The sequence below is a fragment of the Dipodomys merriami genome, unplaced genomic scaffold (genome assembly GCF_024711535.1).
Source record: "Dipodomys merriami isolate MVZ:Mamm:240054 unplaced genomic scaffold, mDipMer1.0.p SCAF_63, whole genome shotgun sequence".
In the NCBI taxonomy this organism is placed as follows: Eukaryota; Metazoa; Chordata; class Mammalia; order Rodentia; family Heteromyidae; genus Dipodomys; species Dipodomys merriami.
In genome coordinates, this window is record NW_027206213.1 from 1,113,766 (window position 1) to 1,133,225 (window position 19,460).

The 19,460-nt window shown below is 38.5% G+C and overlaps 1 protein-coding gene across 1 annotated transcript in view; it reads right to left on the minus strand.

The window, feature by feature from the left end:
* The window catches only part of Antxr1 (ANTXR cell adhesion molecule 1), a 213,392-nt gene that overhangs the window by 114,477 nt on the left and 79,455 nt on the right, over window positions 1-19,460 (minus strand). The window contains exons 9-10 of the mRNA XM_070004483.1: window positions 17,993-18,053; window positions 7,477-7,575 (exon numbers count right to left, since the gene is read on the minus strand). Of these exons, the coding sequence (XP_069860584.1) occupies window positions 7,477-7,575; window positions 17,993-18,053 (160 nt within the window). The remainder of the gene's footprint in view (window positions 1-7,476; window positions 7,576-17,992; window positions 18,054-19,460) is intronic.

Genomic DNA, 19,460 nt, shown 5'->3' on the forward strand with positions numbered 1-19,460 from the left:
AGGCTCAAAGAAACATAGATCCCATAGCTTCCCTTATCTGCAATAACTGGTATCTGTCTAGGACACGCAGAAAAGGTCAAAAGCTATACATAGCTCCATATATAAGCTGATGCTAAATGAAATGAATCCCAAGATAGGGACACAAGAGATTTTATCTTTCTTGCTGTTCTTTTTAATGCACTTATAATGTACTGTGATTTTTTTTAGTTTCTTTTGTATGTTTATCCCCCATGGTATAACTCCTGTTGTCACCGTATCTGATTCCTGCATCTTGTATACACATTGTTCTAATTTGAGGAGGAGAAAGTAAATAACAAAATGCTGAAAGAAGGATATGGGATGACCCATCATAACAACAAGACGCATAAGACACTATGTTGAAATGAACTTTACAACTTTGGGAGGGGGGAGGGAGGAGTTGGGGAGGTGGGGAGGAAAGGGATGGTAGGGAAAAAGCAAAGGGGGGGTAACAATGTTTGATAGAAAATGGACTCATTACCTTGTTCATGTAACTGTAACCCTGTGTACAATGTCTTTACAATAAAAATATATAAAAATAAAAAATAGTAGATTATCGATTTAATATATTTATTTTACTGTTAAAATGTTCCCCCATGTAATCCTTTTTTGTTCTTTTGATGTCATGAACAATGTTGTGACATAGGTTCATTTCACCAAGTCATATTAGACATTCTTGATCATTTCCTTTTGATGAAGTTGAAATTGAAATTCTGTATAAAAACAGTTGATTCACTTTAAAAATTGCCTTCTAGAGCTGGGAAGTTGGCTCAGTGGTAGAGTGCTTGCCTCGCATGCATGAGGTCCTGGGTTCAATTCCTCAGCACCACATAAGCAGAAAAAAGCTGGAAGTGGCACTATGGCTCAAGTGGTAGAGAGCTAGCCTTGAGCTGAAGAGCTGAGGGACAGTGCCAGGCCCAGAGTTCAGGCCCCACACCAGTGGCTTACACCTGTAATCCTATGTGAAAGGCTGAGATTGGGAGGACTGTGGTTTGAGGCCAGCCAGGGTAGAAAAGGTTTTGAGACCTCTTCTCAGCTAATGGTGGGTGTGGTGGCACACACCTGTCATTTGACTTCGAAAATAAGCAATTGCTACCCAGGTGCATGTCCAGGCAGGAAGTGATACACTATCTAAAAACAAACCAGAGCAAGAAAAGCACTGGAAATGTGGTTAAAATGGCAGAGTGCCTGCCAAGCGAGTACAAGGCTTAAGTTCAAACTCTAGTACTGAAATAAAAAAGAAAAGAAAAAGAAAGAAAGAAAAGAGGAAAAAAAGAGTTACCTTCTAGAACTTCTAATGACATCTCACTGATAATAAATAAAAATGCTTCCTCCCCTTCATCATTACCAATATCAGGTATTAGTATTTTGTTTATATTTACAGTAAACATGGAAATTGATTGCTTTGGCTTGCATTTCCTGGCTTACACTGAACATTTTCTATATGCTATTAATTTTTCTTGGTAAATTTTCTTATATATGTTACCTATTTTTCTATTTTTTAAGGAGCTGACTTTAGGAGCTTAATTATTTATACACACATATACATAATTTTCCACTGTTTTCATTCCCTTTTGTTTTTTAACTGGGCTAGGTAACAAGAGAATTAAAAATATACGCTCAGACTATCAAATTTCTCCTTTATGGTATATCAAGAAGCCTTAAGCCTTCAGAACAATTAGGCAACTATTTATTTTTATTTCCTTCTAGAAATTTTAAAGTTTCATGTTCACATAAAAATTTGTAGTTCGTCTGGAAATTGTTTAAGTGTAAGGTGTAAGATAAAAATCAAACTTAATTGTTTTTCCAAGTGGCTGGCCAGTTGTCTGAACACCATGTTTTGAATAACCCAGTTTCCCCATGGATTTGAAAGGTTACTTTATTTTATACAAAATTCACCTAAGTGTTTATGGGCTTTGTTCCAGGACTTGGCTTGCAGCCTTTCGTACATCCTAAAATCTGCCAGGTAAAGTTACTACATTTTTTGGGGGGGGGTGGGTTACTCTTGCATGTTTATTCTTCCACTTTGGAATTATTTTGTTAATTTAAAAAGCCCCATTGTAATTTTCATTGAGATCATATTAAAAGTGAAAAGAGTTTGAAGATCTCTTATGTCTTTACAATATTCAGTTACTGCTCCACTTGGTAATAGTGATGGCGATGATGATGATGATGATGATGATACCAACAACAACAACAATGTAAGACTAGAAGCCAACTATAGCTACTTACAGCCAGGCCCTGCTCTAAGCCCCTCCTGTCACATTTAAGCCATGTAACCAACCATCTATGGCAACAATGCACCTGTGGATTTTGTTCCCCTGCTTGCTTCTTTGCCCGATTCAATGTATGATGCAGTCATGTGGTGCCCCATTACTTTTTTTTTCCTTTAAAAAAATTATTGTAAAGGTGATGTACAGAGGTGTTAGTTACATAAGTCAGGTAATGAGAACATTTCCTTTTGAACAGTGGCACCCCTCTTCTTCATTCCCTCCCAGTTTTTTCCCTCCCCATCAAGTTGTATATAGTTCATTTCCAACTCTAGGGAATATCATGGCTTACCCATTGTCCCACCGTTTCTGTGCTTCCCCTTCCCCTTCCCAAACCAAATAGACTTACATACAAGATAAGGGGTACAGAAATCAAATAAAGCAACAAAAGGGAATAAACCAAAGAGAAAAGAAAAAAGAACAAAAAGAACCACAAACAGTACAATAAAAACACCTCTTGCTTACATTTCTTAGGGTTCATTTTGATAATCATCATTTTATATGGTCATATGCATACAGTTATTGAGTCCTGGGGCTAGGAAGGTGGCTCAGTGGTAGAGCGCTTGCCTTGTATGCATGAGGCCCTGGGTTCGATTCTTCAGCACCATATAAGCAAAAAGAAGAAAGCCAGAAGTGGCACTGTGGCTCAAGTGGTAGAGCACTAGACTTGAGCTGAAGAGCTGAGGGACAGTGCCCAGGCCCAGAGTTCAGGCCCCAGGACCGGACCCAAAAAACAACAACAACAACAACAACAGTTATTGAGTCCTTGTGATCCTCTCCCAAGAATATCCTCCTTTAATCACACTGTGTGGATGTTTAGAATGCTGTTTAATTAATCATGTCTAAGAGTAACTATTTGTCTTTTACTCTTCATTGAGTTTTGCTGTAGATGTATAGGCACATTCTAATTATTACAAATGAGGGAAACTATGCAGCCTGTGTTTCTTTGGGTCTGGCTTATAATGTTTTCTAAGTTTTCCCATTTCCTTATGAATGGGCAATATATTTTCTGACAGAAGTATAGAATTCCATTTTGTGTGTATATATCTATATATCTATCTATCTATCTATCTATCTATCTCACCCCATTTTTTTGATCTATTTGTCCATTGAGGGGAATATGAATTGATTCTATATCTTAGCTATGATAAACAATGCTGCAATGAACATGGTTGTACTGGTGGCTTTAGTGTGGCCTGGTTTGTGGTGGTTTGGATAAATGATGAGGAGTGGGATTGTTGGGTTATAGGGAAGCTCTATGTTTAGTATTTTGAGGAACTTCCATACTGCTTTCCAAAGTGGTTGAACAAGTTTATATTCCCACCAACACTGTAGTAGTGTTCCCTTTTGGCCACACCCCTCCAGCATGTTATTGTTAATTTTCTTAATAATGGCCATTTTAACTGAGGTGGGTGGAATCTCAATGTTTTGAGTCACATTTCTTGTATAGCCAGAGATGTTATGTCTATTGGCCATTCTTATTTCTTCTTTGGAGAAGTCTTTCTTTAAGTCTTTAGCTCTCTTATTACTTGGGTTGTTGTTTCTTTGAGGATTTGTTTTGGGGAGGTTTAAGTTTTTGAGTTCTAAGTATATTTTTAGATATGAGCCCCTTGTGATGCACAGCTAGTAAAGATCTCCCATTTTGTGACTTTTCTATTTATCTTGCTAGCTACGTCCTTTATCATGCAGAAACTCCTCAGTCTGATGCAATCCCATTTATCTAGTCTTTCTTTGATTTATTGTGATTCTTAAGAAGTTTCAACCTGTGCCAAGGAGCCCTAGTGTTTCCTCTATCCCTCCCTGTAATATTTTTGGGGTGTTTGGCCTTACATTGAGGTTTTTGATCCATTTTGGAATTGATTCTGGTGCAGGACAATATATAAGGATTGAAAAACATTTTTCTGAATGTGTATAGCCAATTCTGCCTGCACCATTTGTTAAAGAGGCTGTCTTTCTTCCAGCCTGTGTTTTTGGCTCCCATATAAAATATTAGATGGCTAGAGGTCTGTGGGTTCATTTCTGGGTCTTCTATTCTAATCCATTGGTCCTCAGTCCTGTTCTTATGCCAGTACCAAGCTGTTTTTTATTACTACTGGAGCCCCATTTCTGTAGGGGACTTGGCTCATGCCTAATGCATGGAACAGGACAGGATTAAGGGTCCTGTATCTACATGAAAATGGGGATTGCAGCCTGCAGATCTCCAGGCTGGAGCTCAGTGCTCTACTTCCTGTCTAGATTAGCTTCCCTTTTTATGTCTTAGACTTGGAGAGTTTTCCTTCTTTTTTGGGGCTAGGGAACATGTTCCAATTTTAAAATCACATTTTATTTAGAATTACTCATTTGTTACAGTGACCACAGGCCTAGAATTTTTTTTTAGATTTCCAAGAGGCAGATTGGTTGATTTTACTTTTAAGCAAAGGGAAGAAGAGTGAAAAGGAATAGGTATGAACTGAATGGTTTTATTTTCTGGCTATATTTATTATTAGAATATATCTAAACAATTTTTAATTTTTATTACTAATATATTAACATTTTATCTGTTTCTTTTTCTTTTTGCTTTTCTTTTCTTTTGTTGGTCATGGGACTTGAACTCTGGCCCTGGGTGCTGTCTCTCAGCTCTTCAGTTCAAAGCTAGTACTCTACCACTTGAGCCACAGCACCACTTCTGGTTTTCCTGTAGTTTATTGGAGATAAAAGTCTCACAGACTTTCCTGCCCAGTCTGGCTTTGAACCATGATCCTCAGATCTCAGCCTCCTGAGTAGCTAGGATTACAGGGGTGCGCCACCGACACCCAGTTTTTATCTGTTTCTTAATAGTCCTTTCTGAAGGTGTTATATGGATACAGAAATGCTTTATACCTTTAATTGGTTTTATTGATAAGCTCATTCAAAGATTTGTAAAATCTTACTAATACTGCCAGCTATAAATATGATGTAAAAAATTTTCCCCCTTTTACCATTTTTGCTCATAAAATTGCTACTGTCTTTCTTGTGGAGGATATCCTGTGTGATGTGGCTGCAACCACGTCAGTTTTCATTACTAGATCTTCAATTAGCTTGCTTCTGATTAATAATACTACTCATGTTTTTGTTGTTACAAATTAGAATCTAACACTTAGGAAAAAAATCCTGAAGAAAGACACTTACTATTTAGGACCAAAAACAGACATTTTACAACTCCAGTAAGGAGAATGTGAAAAATGAAGGAATCTAAATGTATTTTATTCTCTGTCTTCACCAGAGACTGGTACAATCAATCACTGAAATGAAGAAAATTAGAGATGTAAATACAGTGTATTTTAAATTTTCTTTGGTTCTTAGCCATGTTACTTACTGAATAGAAATGAACAAACAAATTAATAAATGAAGGTCAAGCGTTTTCTTCCAACTCTAATTTACTTCCACATTAGAATTTATTAAATAACTATGTTTGAGTTTAAGAGTGTCACCCGCAGCTACAGTAGTACCAATTCACTGCCTTTGTCTTCAAATGATTAACACTGTTGGAAAATTAATCATATTTGTAGTTTAAACCAAATCCCTACCCCAATATCCTTCACTTCTTTTTGAACATGACTAGGATGAATAGGATGAAGAGCCCATGCATGTACTGACAAATAAATACCATGAAAGGAAGAAAGGAGGGAAAAGAGAATGAACTGATTTCCCAAGAAGTCAAATTTCACAGAAAAGTTGGAAGGCAAGCTTCCAAAATGTCACTCTACCAATCTACAGTAAATGTGTATTGTGTCAAATTCATCTACAGCACCTTTTGTAACCCTGCCAGCAATGACTACAGGGTAGGTCATCTTTCTACCCTCCATTTATCTCCACAGAAGGTGGGTTTGGAAGTGCAATTGTCTGGAAAATGAACTGACTCCTTAGTAGTTCCTGACTAGACTTAGGGTTTTGGTTGAGGAGAAGGAATGCAGACCTAAATGATATTACAATTGAAAGAGAGGTGGGAAAAGCTTTCTAGGGAGCCAACTTTTACACTGTAACTGCTCAGGGACATTTCCAAATGTTTTCAGACAGCATGTACTTTTCGGATATGTGAGAGCACTTCCACATTTTAAGAAAATGAATTGAATGTTTCCAATGTTAGATATTAATTCCAAGGCCAGGAAATCCACATGTTTGTGAGGAAGCCACTGACTCTCTGTTTAGATATTCAAGAAAGCTTTCAGGATGAAAGATGTCAGGGAGCAAAAATGGCCTCTCAATTCTTTCAAATCAGGAGCAGATCTCCCTTCTAGGGCTGTAAGGAGGACAAGATTAGTGTGGGTGGTTAGTTAAATGTGGGTCCTCCTGTCTTGTTGTTCTTTCTCTCGCTTGGCTGTTATGACAGAAAGATGAAGCACTGTGAGCACCGCACTATGGAAAATGCACCAAGTTATGACTGTTGTTTATTACTGCAGATGCAGAATCAATAATCATCATCCATGTGACGGATGCCAGATGCAAATAATAACCAGGGTTCCTGGCATCAGTCCTCCCATAACCAGATCTCCCTATCTCTCCTGGACAGCCACATGAATCACACATGTCTTTAAATTAGGAACTTGCCTGCTGCAACTGTCTCTTGGAAGTTCCAATGTTATGACAACCCATAATTTTTCTCATGAAATGCATTTAGTTTTACTTTCATATTCCTGTATTTCATGTAAGGTATTCACCATGATGAAAGTTTCTTGGCGGCTCCAAGCAAGAGTCATCCAGACTGAGGAAAGTTCTAGGATCTACACATGCTAACCCAATAATTTTTGCTTTACTTAGGATGAATAATTTTAGCTATTTCTTTTTTTATTATTATTATCCAGGAGAGTCTCTGATGCTTTTTTATAAAATCTTAACTCCACAATCTCCAATAAACCAGCACCCACACAGCCAGCTGGGAGAGAATGACCTGGTAGATAGTAACGGATGAGGTAACAGGCACCCCACTTTCTCCCTGAGCTAGCACAGGGCTGCTTCTGGTGGCAATGAAAACTACAGGGGATCTGGAGGCTTGTGTCCAGTCTTGCTCTGTTGTCCAAATGGGGCACCCTCACAGTTATGCTCATCCAGAGGGGAACCTCTGGTTGAAACCAAGGCCTGTTAGGACCAGCTGTGCCCTTGCTGGGGGGCCTGTCTAGCACTGAACACCTTTCTCTGGCTGAAGAAACCTACCAGTCATGCAAAGACTTACTGAGTGTGACCGAGTCGTTGATCTTGAAGCTGCAGAGGACTCTGTCCACGTTTCGGGCATGTCGGAAGCCATTCCCTCTCACAACAACTTGAAATGATTCTGAAATGAACAATGGTGACGGGATACGTTACTTGACCACTCACCTTACACTTCCCAGATGGGAAACACTAGTTTCCAAACTTGTTTAACCATTTCACCCACTAGTCAAATACTCAAAAATTAGGTCACATTGTAAACCAAGAGCAACTATGTGGGTACCTTGTACTTTAATTCCTTCTTACTGGGTATTTGTAGGGAAGGGCAATTACCTCTTGCCTTGAATGCCCACCTTCTTATTTTTGCTCTGTGGGTCATCCTGGCCTACCTTCCTCCCTTCTCTCTGTCCATTCAAATTAGACCCATTTAAAAAATCCAGACATCCTTAAAAACAACCAGAGAGGACCCCGGAGAGGAGTTCTCCACTTCCTTTCCAATCATCTCATCATTTCTTGGGTCAGTTTTACATTTTGAAATCCCTTGAACAGATTTCTTTAGAGCTCAGGGTGCCTAACATGTTTTTGGAAACCACTGCCTAACAGTATTCATAGCTTGTGCTGAACAATGCAGCATGTAGTTATGTAATGTCTGGTGGTGTTCTTTTGTCTGTCTCTTTCTCTCTCCCAACTAGAAAAAGATTCCTTTAGGTTGTTGGTTGTTTGATAGGACTGCAGTTCTCCTCGGCAGGGCACACAGAAGTACTGTGTAGGTTTACACAGGAATCATACTTAGCAACAAATGTCATGTTTATTAGTGGTCAACATCAAGCATGATCTCCTTGAATTGACATTGACCCTTCAGTGTAGAGTCACTTTTCTCTGAATAGAAGAGAGAAGACAGGTCAGGAAGATATACTAATTTCACACTGGTCTAATGTATTTCAATTAATATAATTATAAAGTGAAAAATCTTTACACTAGTTCCACTAATGGAAAAAAACCTCAACTACTTAATTAGCTAAATGCTTCACAATATTTGCTTTAGTTTTATGCATTTAATGATCAATGTTCAACTTCCTTTTGATCGTCTCTGTATATGTAACATGTAGGGCTCAGGATAATTTTATGTGGTATATAAAAATAGAGATAGACTAAATGCCACATGAAAAGTGCAATATTTGTAAAAGCAGATCTTAAGATGTAAATTGCAACTAACATGGAGACATGATTAGAGGAAAAATAAAATTAGAAAACCAGCATATGGGACTTTTGCAAAGTAAAATAAATGTCATGAGTCTGTGTTACTTTTATTCCCAAGAAACAAAGTGAGAGGCTGAGCTTGCCAAGATAATAATAACTGCTGGTTAATTGCTCCCTCATTGTGTGTCGTGTGCCCAGTGCTAAAAACTGTATGTGGTGGTATCATCTAGGCCTCTGCATCAGGAGGATGCAGACAAGAAACTCATCTTAGTGATATGAAGTAACTTTTTCAAGATCACAGAAATAATAACTTTCAGGTCGGTCAGGCACTAAAGGCAAGAAGCAGGCCAATATCCTCTTCACCGTGATGCTGAAATGATGCTCACTGTCTTGTGACAGATGAGTAATTTAGAACTTAGGAATTGTGAGTTTTTAAGAGCTCATTTTGTTTTGTTTTGGCTTGTTTTGAAGAAAAGTAGAGCTGGCTTGGAGGTGAAGCAAGATACTGAAATCTAACTAAAAGAACCCAGAGGCACTACACGTACCGTAAAGAGTACAAGGAAGAACAGAATGATTTTACAGGCATGAAGGACCCTAACAATAAAGAAACAGATTTTGACATTTTGATGACTAGTTAAGTCATTTAATTAGTGAGCAAAAAACCCCAAACAAAACAAAACAAAAATCCCTGGGACTAGTATCCCAGAGCTCAGTGCCTTAGTGTATTAATTAAGGCAATGAGCAGATAACCACAAGGATTTATAGATACATGTTGATACCTCTATATATCAGTATTAATATTGATATTAATATATCAATATCGATTTCTATCTATATATCTATTCATCTATCTATTAGAAGATGCTTCTGCCAGGCATGATGCTGAACATTCTTGGTTCAATAAAGATCTTATTAAGTTGTCAAGCACTAGGAAATAATCTAATTGTATCTGCTCCGTCAGTAAAGCCTATAGAAACCTATTTCTGTTTCCAGTTTGGGTGCCAGACATAGAGACATCTGCTGTTTGACATTTTTGCTGATCTCAAATGTTTTCTGCCTCAGTGCTGGGCCTACTTCTCTTGTTTCATCAAAGATCAGCAAAGGGAGAAAAGACTTTGGAAACACAGGCTGCATGCCAAGCTCTTCCCTAACACCATGTTCTAGCATATTACCAGTTCAGCTGTTGAATCCACTATAAAAGAGGCTGTACACATGCCTGCTTGGTGCAATCTACATGATCTGGACATGGTGGAAACCACATCATGTAACCCTCTAGGCTTTGGGGCTAATATGGAAGAAATGATGCTCTGAGATGCACAGGAGAACCTGGTACAATTTGTACACATTTGGTTTTTAGAGGAGCCCAGACATCTGACCCAGCAGCTTGACTGGAATGTCATTTCATTTTGCAAAGAAGTTATGTAATAAAATGTTGAATGAATCTGCTAGCCCGTGAGAACCAGGGCACTCTAGAACCAGGATGTTTCATTTGAACTTCATCTGTCTACAAAGTCCTAGACCTACCTTTTAAAATACATATAGCTCAATGTTTTTTAAGCAAAATGCATGTTGGGCTAACACTCCTATAAGGAGTGCTAGGAACTGTAGATGTTTAGGAAGTAGTTTCTATCTGAAAGTACTCTTTGACTTAATTTTTCACGATGTGTATTGTTAAGGTATCTTGAGAATACCTCTCTGAACATTACCTCTCTGTAACCTCTCTGAACATTACCTTTACCATAAAATAAAATTTAATTTTAAAAAACCCACTAGAATAGAACATTAATAAAACACTATGTTAAATAAAAGAAGCCAGACGAAATGGCTACGTATTACATGATTCCATTTATATAAATTATCCCGATGAGCAAATCCATACAGACAGGAAGTAGATTAATGACAGTCAGAGCTACAGGGAGGAAGAAGTGGGAGGGACTGCTTAATGGGTATAAAGTTTCTTCTTTGGGGTGATGAAAGCCTTCTGGAATTAGATAGTGGTTATGGTTGTATAACTCTGTGCTACGTTAAAAACCACTGAAGTGTATAGTTTAAAGGAGTAAATTTGATGGTTAGCGAATTATTGTTTAATTTAATATGAAGGGAAAAATGCCAGTAGCTTGATAAGCTGTTCTTATTCTATCCTGTCCTTTTCTTTCTTCACTTCTCTCTCTCTCTCTCTCTTTTTTAAATGGGGAAGACATAGCTTTGCGATGACTTCAATAAAGGTTATCTATCACTTACTGTGTTAGAAATGGAGAAATCTGTATACTCTCTGCTTCTCTGGTCACTGAAGACTTTTGTGTTAAATTACTGCTAGCACCATTTATCTGGTGAGTCAGTCTGAGTATTTTCTCCTCCAAGAAGCTCACCGTGGCATGTAGCATTTCTAGAATTTTACATAAATCAAACTTTTTCATGAGAAATGTTGCCTCTTTTATTTATGCAGCATAATTATTTGGGCAATGATATTAGTTATTGTGAGTTTGTTTGTTTGTTTATTTTTGTGCCAGTCCTGGGGCTTGTGTCAGTCCTTGGGTCTGAGTGCTATCCTTGAGCATTTTTTGCTCAAAGGTACAGTTTTACTACTTAAGCTATACCTCCACTTTCTGCTCTTTGGTAGTTCATTGGAGATAAGAGTCTCAGGAGCTTTCCTATCAGGGCTGGGATTTTGCTATCAGGCTTTCTTATCCAACCAGGATCCTCAGATCTCAGTCTCCTGAGCAGCTATGATTACTGGTGAGCCATTGGTTGCTGGTAATCTTATTTATTTATTTATTTATTTACTTGCTTATTTATTTATTGTTGTTGTTAAATTGGATAAGCCATAATTTTGTGTCCAATTCTGGGCATTTGACCTCAGGCCCTTACATTTGTTAGGCAGGCTTTCTACCAGTGGAGCTATATCCCTATGCTCATCTTTTTTGTTTTGTTTTTTGTTTTTTTTTGGTTTGTTTGTTTTGGTTGTTATTTTTCAGATAGGGTCTTGCACTTTGGGGCAAGGGCTGGCCTTGAACCAGGATCCTCCTATCTATACCTTCCTAGTGGCTGTAATTACAGGTATGAACCACCATACCTGGCGCTTTGGTTTAAATGGAATCTCACTAACATTTTCCAAGCTGCTCTTGAACATTATGATCTATGCCTCCCAAGTAGCTGGGATTACAAGTGTGCACCATGTTGCATGGCTTCCATTCACAGAGTGAGCTCTTACAGTTTTTGGCTACTAAAAAATACGAGGTTGTTATGAATATTATGTATAAATCTTGTCTGGCCTTGGATTTAATTTTCTCTTTTATCTTGATTAAAAATCTAGGGCTAGAATGGCTGGGTCAAATGGTAGATATATGTTTAATTATAAAACAATTTCCTCAAACTGTTTCCTAAAGTGGCTGTGCTATTTTACATTCCCACTAATAGCAGAGGACAGTGTACCTTCCAGGGCAACATAACGTTAAAGGAAAGGAAGGACACAGCAGTCCTTTTGAGGAGGTGCCTGATGGTTTTTTATGCACACTTCAGCAAACCACAGTAGTGAGCACAATGAAAGTAGTCCTTAATACTGCCCAGATGTGTCTATGCAAATAATCTAATTCCCAAATGGCAAAGACGAAGCTTAAAATCATCTTCCCTTTGAGACAGCTCACCCTGTGTTATCAGGGGCAAACAGAGTAGGAATAATAAAACTGCCTCTGACATGACAAGGTGAGGCGCCAATGATAACTTCTGCTTCTGAAAGATCTTGTAAAAGCTTCCAATGTAAAAGAGTTGGCAGGTTCCAATTAGTTCCTCCCTGGACTGCTTGTGAGCATGCTGTTAACTATGCGAGTTTGAGGCCAACTTTGTGAGACCAGAATAAACTGTGCTCAGGTACCAGGGGGACAATTTCTAGAGAGGAATTAGGCAGGGACAGTCTATGGATGGGTGGATTTCCCTCACCCTACAGAGTCTAATCTACAAAACAGTTTAACAAGTACTTTTATAAATGGTCCTGATTGGAAGGGAAGTGGAATTATTTAAATGAAGGCAATGTCTAAGTTACTGTCCAGGTTCTCACAGCAGATGACTCCTTACTTGCAACAGGGAGGATGGGAGAAAAGTCAACAGGAAAGATTATATATTTATTTCAAAGAAAAGTTATTGAGAACCCAGTAGTTGCTATTTTGAATGAATACAGACCCAGTGTCACTATATCTGATTTTTTCAAGAAATTTGAGATATAAATTTTGAATGGGAAATAAGATCTTTAAAATGTTAGCAATCAGTTTAACTTTTAGGCATTCAGTGTGGATCTAAGAAGGACAGACTGGATGGAGCTCACAGGCTGCCAGTTATAATCTGAGAGTGGAGATATTCTGGGAAGGATAATTTCTCCTCAGATAGTTTCATCAATGACTTTTACCAGAATTCTTTTTAACCTGAGGGGGTGAGATATGTTCTCCATTGTGTCCCTCTAGTAGGAGTTCCTGTTAAAATGGGGGAAAAAAGTTCCAGGAGAACTTGTTTCTTAAAAAATAAGCAACCATATTGAAGATTAGGTGGCTAGAGGTCTGTGGGTTCATGTATGGGTTTTCAGTTCTATTCCATTGGTCCTCAGAGCAGATGAGTTTCAGCGGGAAGGGAAAAGGTGGGGAGCCCAATGAATATTTGTACTCAGAGCTTTTCACATTGCTTAGTAGACAGTAGAAACTCATGAAGAAGTAATGAAAGGAAGAAAAAAGGAAGAAGGAAAATGATAATTTATTCATATGTTCTTTCTCTTGAAATACACAGTAATGAGAGTGGGCCTAGGAGGAAGGGTTTTCTTTTGTTTTGTTTTTGGTGCTGGTTCTAGGGCTTGATCTCAGGGCCTGAGTGCTGTCCCTAAGCTTTTTTTTTTTTTTTTTTTTCTCAAAGCTGGTCCTCTTCCACTTGAGCCACAGATTTTTGGTGGTTAATTGAAAAGTCTCATGGACTTTCCTTCCTGGTCTGACTTAGAACTGAAGTCCTCAAATCTCAGCGTTCAATAGTAGCTAGGATTACAGGTGTGAGCCACTGGTATGCAGTTTGAGGAAAGGTTTTTGAAGACAAAGTCTGCCTTCTTCACAGATCTGTCTAGGATTTGATCCCAACATTACACTTTAGAAATGGGAACAGTTGTTTCTTGACTTACTCTGTCCCTCAATACATACTGAGTTAGTTATTTTGTATTTACTCTCTCTCTATCCCGAATAAACTGTTATCAAGCCAAGTTTTCCTAACCCTGCTTTTATGTGAAACTGGCTATTTGATCCCAAGTTAAACATTTTTATATTTGTCCTGTTAAATTATATCCTGTTTTTCAGCCCACCATATATTAATATATAATTTAATGTAATATTATATAATATATAAATTATATACACACACATACATAACTTGTATTGGATTTGGGTTGTCCACCCAGTGCATTAGCTCTCTGTGTCTTTCTGAATTCAATTCGCTGTCAGAAACACTGCTAGAGCCAAGCTGGAGTTAGGAGCCAGCTGAGGTCACTATCTTGGGGGAATGCAGTTGGTCAGCAAAGAATGCCTTGAGAGGTAGAGGCCTGGGTGGGGCTCCCTAGCTGAGGCTACTCTGAGGGCCATGGAAGAGACAGAATTCACAGACTGAGAGGGAGGAGGCTGAGAGGCAAGGTTTCCCATGAAGACTAAGTCTGCCTTCCTCACAGATCTGTCTAGGATTTGGATCCCATCATGGCAACTTAGAAATGGAAACAAAATTTCTTCATATACTTCCTTCCTCAACACATATTGAGCTAATTGTTTTGGGGATACTCTAAATTCAATCGGTATCCTCCTAATTCTCTTTCAATCGAGAACTAGGCAAGCACGCATGCTTTTCTTATCCACCTATTACATCATGATGTAACACTGACCTTCAGTTTTCATTAAAATGATGCTATATTGAAAGAGATGACATTGATCAAGATATATTGTATTCATACACTGCTTGGTTAAATGGCAACTCCTTTGTACTAGTACTTAAAGATAATAGTATTAAGAAAAAAAGGGCTGGGAAGGTGGCTCAGTGGTAGAGTGCTTGCCTCACATGCAAGAGGCCCTGGATTCGATTCCTCAGCACCAAATAAACAGAAAAAGCCGCAAGTGGCACTGTGGCTCAAGTGGTAGAGTGCTAGCCTTTAGCTGAAAAGTGGAGGGACAACGCCCAGGCCCTGAGTTCAAGCCCCATGACCACCACCAACAACAAAAAGATGCTAATGAAAATAATAGCACCTTGGTCTGTGTAACAGTTTATGTTTTACAAAGCACTTTTGAATAAATCCTTATGAAGGCTGAAATCCTTCAGTGCAAATCAGGAGTCATGGCTGGCTCTACCCTGCAGGTGCTCAGAGCAATGGACAAGTAACTAGGCTGTGGTGCTCTAGAAGAGGCCTGATTATCCCAGACAATGGGGATCAATTGTCCTTTAGGGAAATTTATGGAAGAAGTTTTGATGTAAGGATATCTTTTGGAAGTTTCATTTTCTCCTTCAAATATCTAAGGGATAAAGTATGCTCATTATAGCATGCTTTGATCCTTCTGGCTCTAATTCAAAGGAAGTAGGGGGCTTGCCTTTTTTAAAGCCTAGGGCTAGCTTTAGCATTATATTTTGTATTAGTATGTTTCAGAAGAAAGATAGAGAATAAAACTGGAAAGTTTAAATTGAGGCAGAACACACATTACTAATATATATATATATATATATATACATATATATATATATATATATATATATATATATATATATGAAATGTTTCATAGCTGTCAGAGTTTTTAAAGAAAGGTTCATTAAGTTGGATTTACTTGTCTATTTTATTGGCTATATTAAAGAGACATCCTTTGGAATAACTTATTAGTTGACCTGCTTTAATTTAAATTTATTAAGGTATTTTTGTATTCCCACCTTATATTTACTTGATCTTTTTTTTTTTTTTTGGTGGGTGGTGGGGCCTGAACTCTGGGCCTGGGCACTGTCCCTCAGCTCCTCAGCTCAAGGCTAGTGCTCTACCACTTGAGCCATAGCGCCACTTCTGGCTTTTTTTGCTTATGTGATGCTGAGGAATCAAACCCAAGGCCTCATGCATGCAAGGAAAGCACTCTATCACTCAGCCAACTTCCCAGCCTTACTTTATGTTTTAAAAAAACATTTTTTTCCCTTCTCATTTAATTAGGAGGACATTATTCAACCCTATGAATCTGCCAGGATCAGATCTTGTGGGCCCTAGTATTTCCATGCAATGCTTATGAAGAATATACATATGATGTTGTTCTTGTTTTGAATTCTGTAATGTATGTGAAGAAGAGTTGGGATTATTTTGTTGAGTCCAGAATTAATGTGGGGAACATTTTTCTACTGTCTAAGTGGTAGAAAATAATTTTGATCTTGTTCTGTCTTTGGCTATTTATTTCTGATTGTGCTTCACTTTAATTAGACAGTTCAAGACATATTAACTTTTCTAATATAGAGGGAAAGAGATAATAAGGCCCACAGGAAAAAGTCAGTACTGTAGTACTGTATTTTGAAGGTGTAGATGAATCAAGATAGTCAGCCAACTTTTATTGACTAATGCCAGGTACTGTGCTATGCAGTGGGATGTGAAAATGAAGTTCTTTCTGAGTCCTCCAGCCGGTGGGCTTACTATGCTAGTGAATTATAAATTGTGTTCATTGTTCTCAAACATTCTGATGTATTATAAGGTTGTAACACATCCAGCAGGATTGCTAAACTGAAAGTCTGGATTTTCTTCATGAAAGAGATAATTACATAATGAAAGGATTTCCTTGTTTTCTAATTGCTTTTAAATTAGGTAACTATTAAAAGGTGTTATAATCACAAATACAACACAGGATTAAATTAGTCTAAATTACCCATCTACTTATTCTACCAGAAACACAAAACTCAGAGGTGATTTACCTTGAAGCTCATGAATCTAATGAAGGCTTGTCATGTCACAAAACAGTGTTCATGTGGTAATATATTTTTTATCAAGTTTGTAGTTTTTGAATTTCTTTCTTTTGTCCCTCATCTCTTACCTCCCTCTTCTCTTTTTTTTGGGGGGGGGGAGGTGTCGATCATGGGGCTTGAAATCTGGGCCTGGGTGCTGTCCCTCAGCAATTCAGCTCAAGGCGAGTGCTCTACCACTTGAGCCACAGCGCTACTTCCAGTTTTCTGAGTGGTTTATTGGAGATAAGAGTCTCACGGACTTTCATGCCCAGGCTGGCTTTGTACCTCGATCCTCAGATCTCAGCCTCCTGAGTAGCTAGGATTACAGGCATGAGCCACCAGTGCCCATCTTTCTCTCCTTTCCTCTTTTCTCTCTCTCCCTCCCTCCTTCCTTCTTTCCTTCCTTCCTTCCTTCTCTTACTCTCTCCCTCCCTCCCTCCCTCCCTCTCTCTCTCTCTCTCTCTCTCTCTCTCTTTCTTCCTTTCTTTCCTGAGGTTTTGAAGTCAAGACTTTGAGCTTGCCACACAGATACTCTACCAATTGAGACATGCCCTCAATTCCTTTTGCTTTATTGATTGATTGTGCCAGTCTTAAGGCTTGAACTCAGGGCCTGGGTGCTGTACCTGAGGTTTTTTGCTCAAGGATAGTGATCTACCACTTGAGCCACAGCTCCACTTCCTGCTCTTTGGTGGTTAACTGGAGCTAAGAGTCTCATGAACTTTCTTGCCTAAGCTGGCTTTGAGCCAAGATCTCAGCTTCCTGAGTAGCTAGGATTACACGTGTGAGACACTGCCACTTGGCTTGCTTGGTTATTTTTTTTGTATAGTGTTTCAAATTTATTCTGGAGCCTGTCTGGAAAGTGATCTTCCTGTTTACACTTTCCACATACTTTTAAGGACATGTATACCACTTATGCTCAGCCTTTTTGTTGGCTGAGATAAGGTATTCCAAACCAGAGTGGCCTTGAACTATGATCTTCCCAATCTCCACCTCTCAAATATAGAGTAGCAGAGATTCCAGGTTGGAACCAATCAGTCTGGCCTTTTTTGTTTTGTTCTGAGACAGAGTCTCACTAAATAGCCTAGGCTGACCACTATCTCTGGCTGACCTTCAACTCTAGATCTTCCTGCCTCTTTCTTCCTAGTGCTGGGATTACAGGTATATGCCACCACACTTGGATACACTTCTTTCCTTAAAGAGATTCTTCTCCTAGATGAGTCCCTGTAGCAAACATAGTTATCCCCGGTAATTTCTACTGCTTTTCTTTACCCACCCTCTTCCTACTCCATCTTTCTTCCTTTCTACCAACAAAGTAAACATGTCAGTTTTTAAACTCAAAATATCTAACCAAAAGTAATTAGCACTCCATTTAATCTTACCTCCTGCGCATATGGTGGATGGCTCAGCTGCTAGAATTTCAATGCAAGATTTCTTCAAAATCTAGAAGGAAAGAAATTAAATTGTTAATGCCCAGTTCATTTTGTTGAAAGAGAGAATTTAGATAGTACTTTGGCTACTGAAGTAGGAAAACTCAAGGATATCACGTTGCGGTAGTAGATAGGAAAAAGGGTCATTTTTACTATTATCATCACTGCCAAACATTTAATGAATGAAGTTGTGTTAGACACTGTTGGATGTCCTAAAGGCCATAAGAATTATTTATTCATTTAATCCATTAGCATTTATTTTGGGCATTTATTGAGTTCATGTTATGCCAGTCATAGTTCTGGGGAAGTTTAGTAACACTGGCTTGATCTGATAAATGAAAAAGTCTGGTCATCTGTGGTGGCAGCATGTATGAGGGAGCAGCTATGGAATCTACTGGGGTGGGGCACTGCAAAGGGCTTCAAAGAAAAGGTGGATACTGAAGTTTAACTCAAATGGAGAGGAATGGGTCAGGTACAGAATAAGGGACCCGTCAGGGTATGTATGACCAAAGATAACACAGGAGAAATGCATAGACCTCTTTAGCTGGTGCACATGTGCACACGCACATGCTCATGCATGCTTGAAAAAGGAGACATTAGGAATAAAATCATGACAACAGGTCTGTGAAGGATAAGATGGAGGTGATTATCTCTCCTGGGGTGTTGTAGTCAGATTACTCAGAGCTCTTTTGTAGAAAAAATTGAGAGAGATGATGTGGAATTGGGCTGGAGAGACTATTTGCTCTGCCTTAGTCTGTAGAACTTTCACCCCCTGAACTTCATTGAAACAAATCCTCTGGCAGTGAATTCTGGAAGCTGAGTGGAGAGTTCCCAGGCAGGGATTTATAAGGAAAACCCTGGCCCAGAGAAGCGTATCTGGCTGGTAGAATGTAAGTTTCTCTCCATCAATCAACATTGACTCTAAAATTTGAACCAAGCATTTTAAACAAGTATGGGATATTGAGTCCATTTATTAAGTAAATATGGTATCTTTTGGTGGGGGTGCTTATGAATTTGAAATTTGAGATGGTTAGAGGGCTGAAGGAAATCATTTTTTCCATCCATGGAGGGTATTTGTTAAGGTAACTAATAATATAATAATAAAACAAAGTAGAAGAAGGAATGATTTCAGAGCACTGGGAAGTGCCCATTTATTTGCTTTTGTATATTTACTTAGCTGTGCTTCTTGTCCTGTCTTAAGTGATACATGACACTCTAAGATACAATCAAATAAAAAATGCAGATTGCAATAAGGGATGGATTCAAGGGAAAATAAAAGAAAGATGATGTGAGGAGTGAGAGTAGAACAGAAATACAGTTTGCAAGGAGCTTACTGTAGAGTGGCCCAAGCTTTCTAGTAGCAAGTGAAAAAGACAGAGAACACGAGGATCACAATCTGTGGAACAAAAACAAATTGATT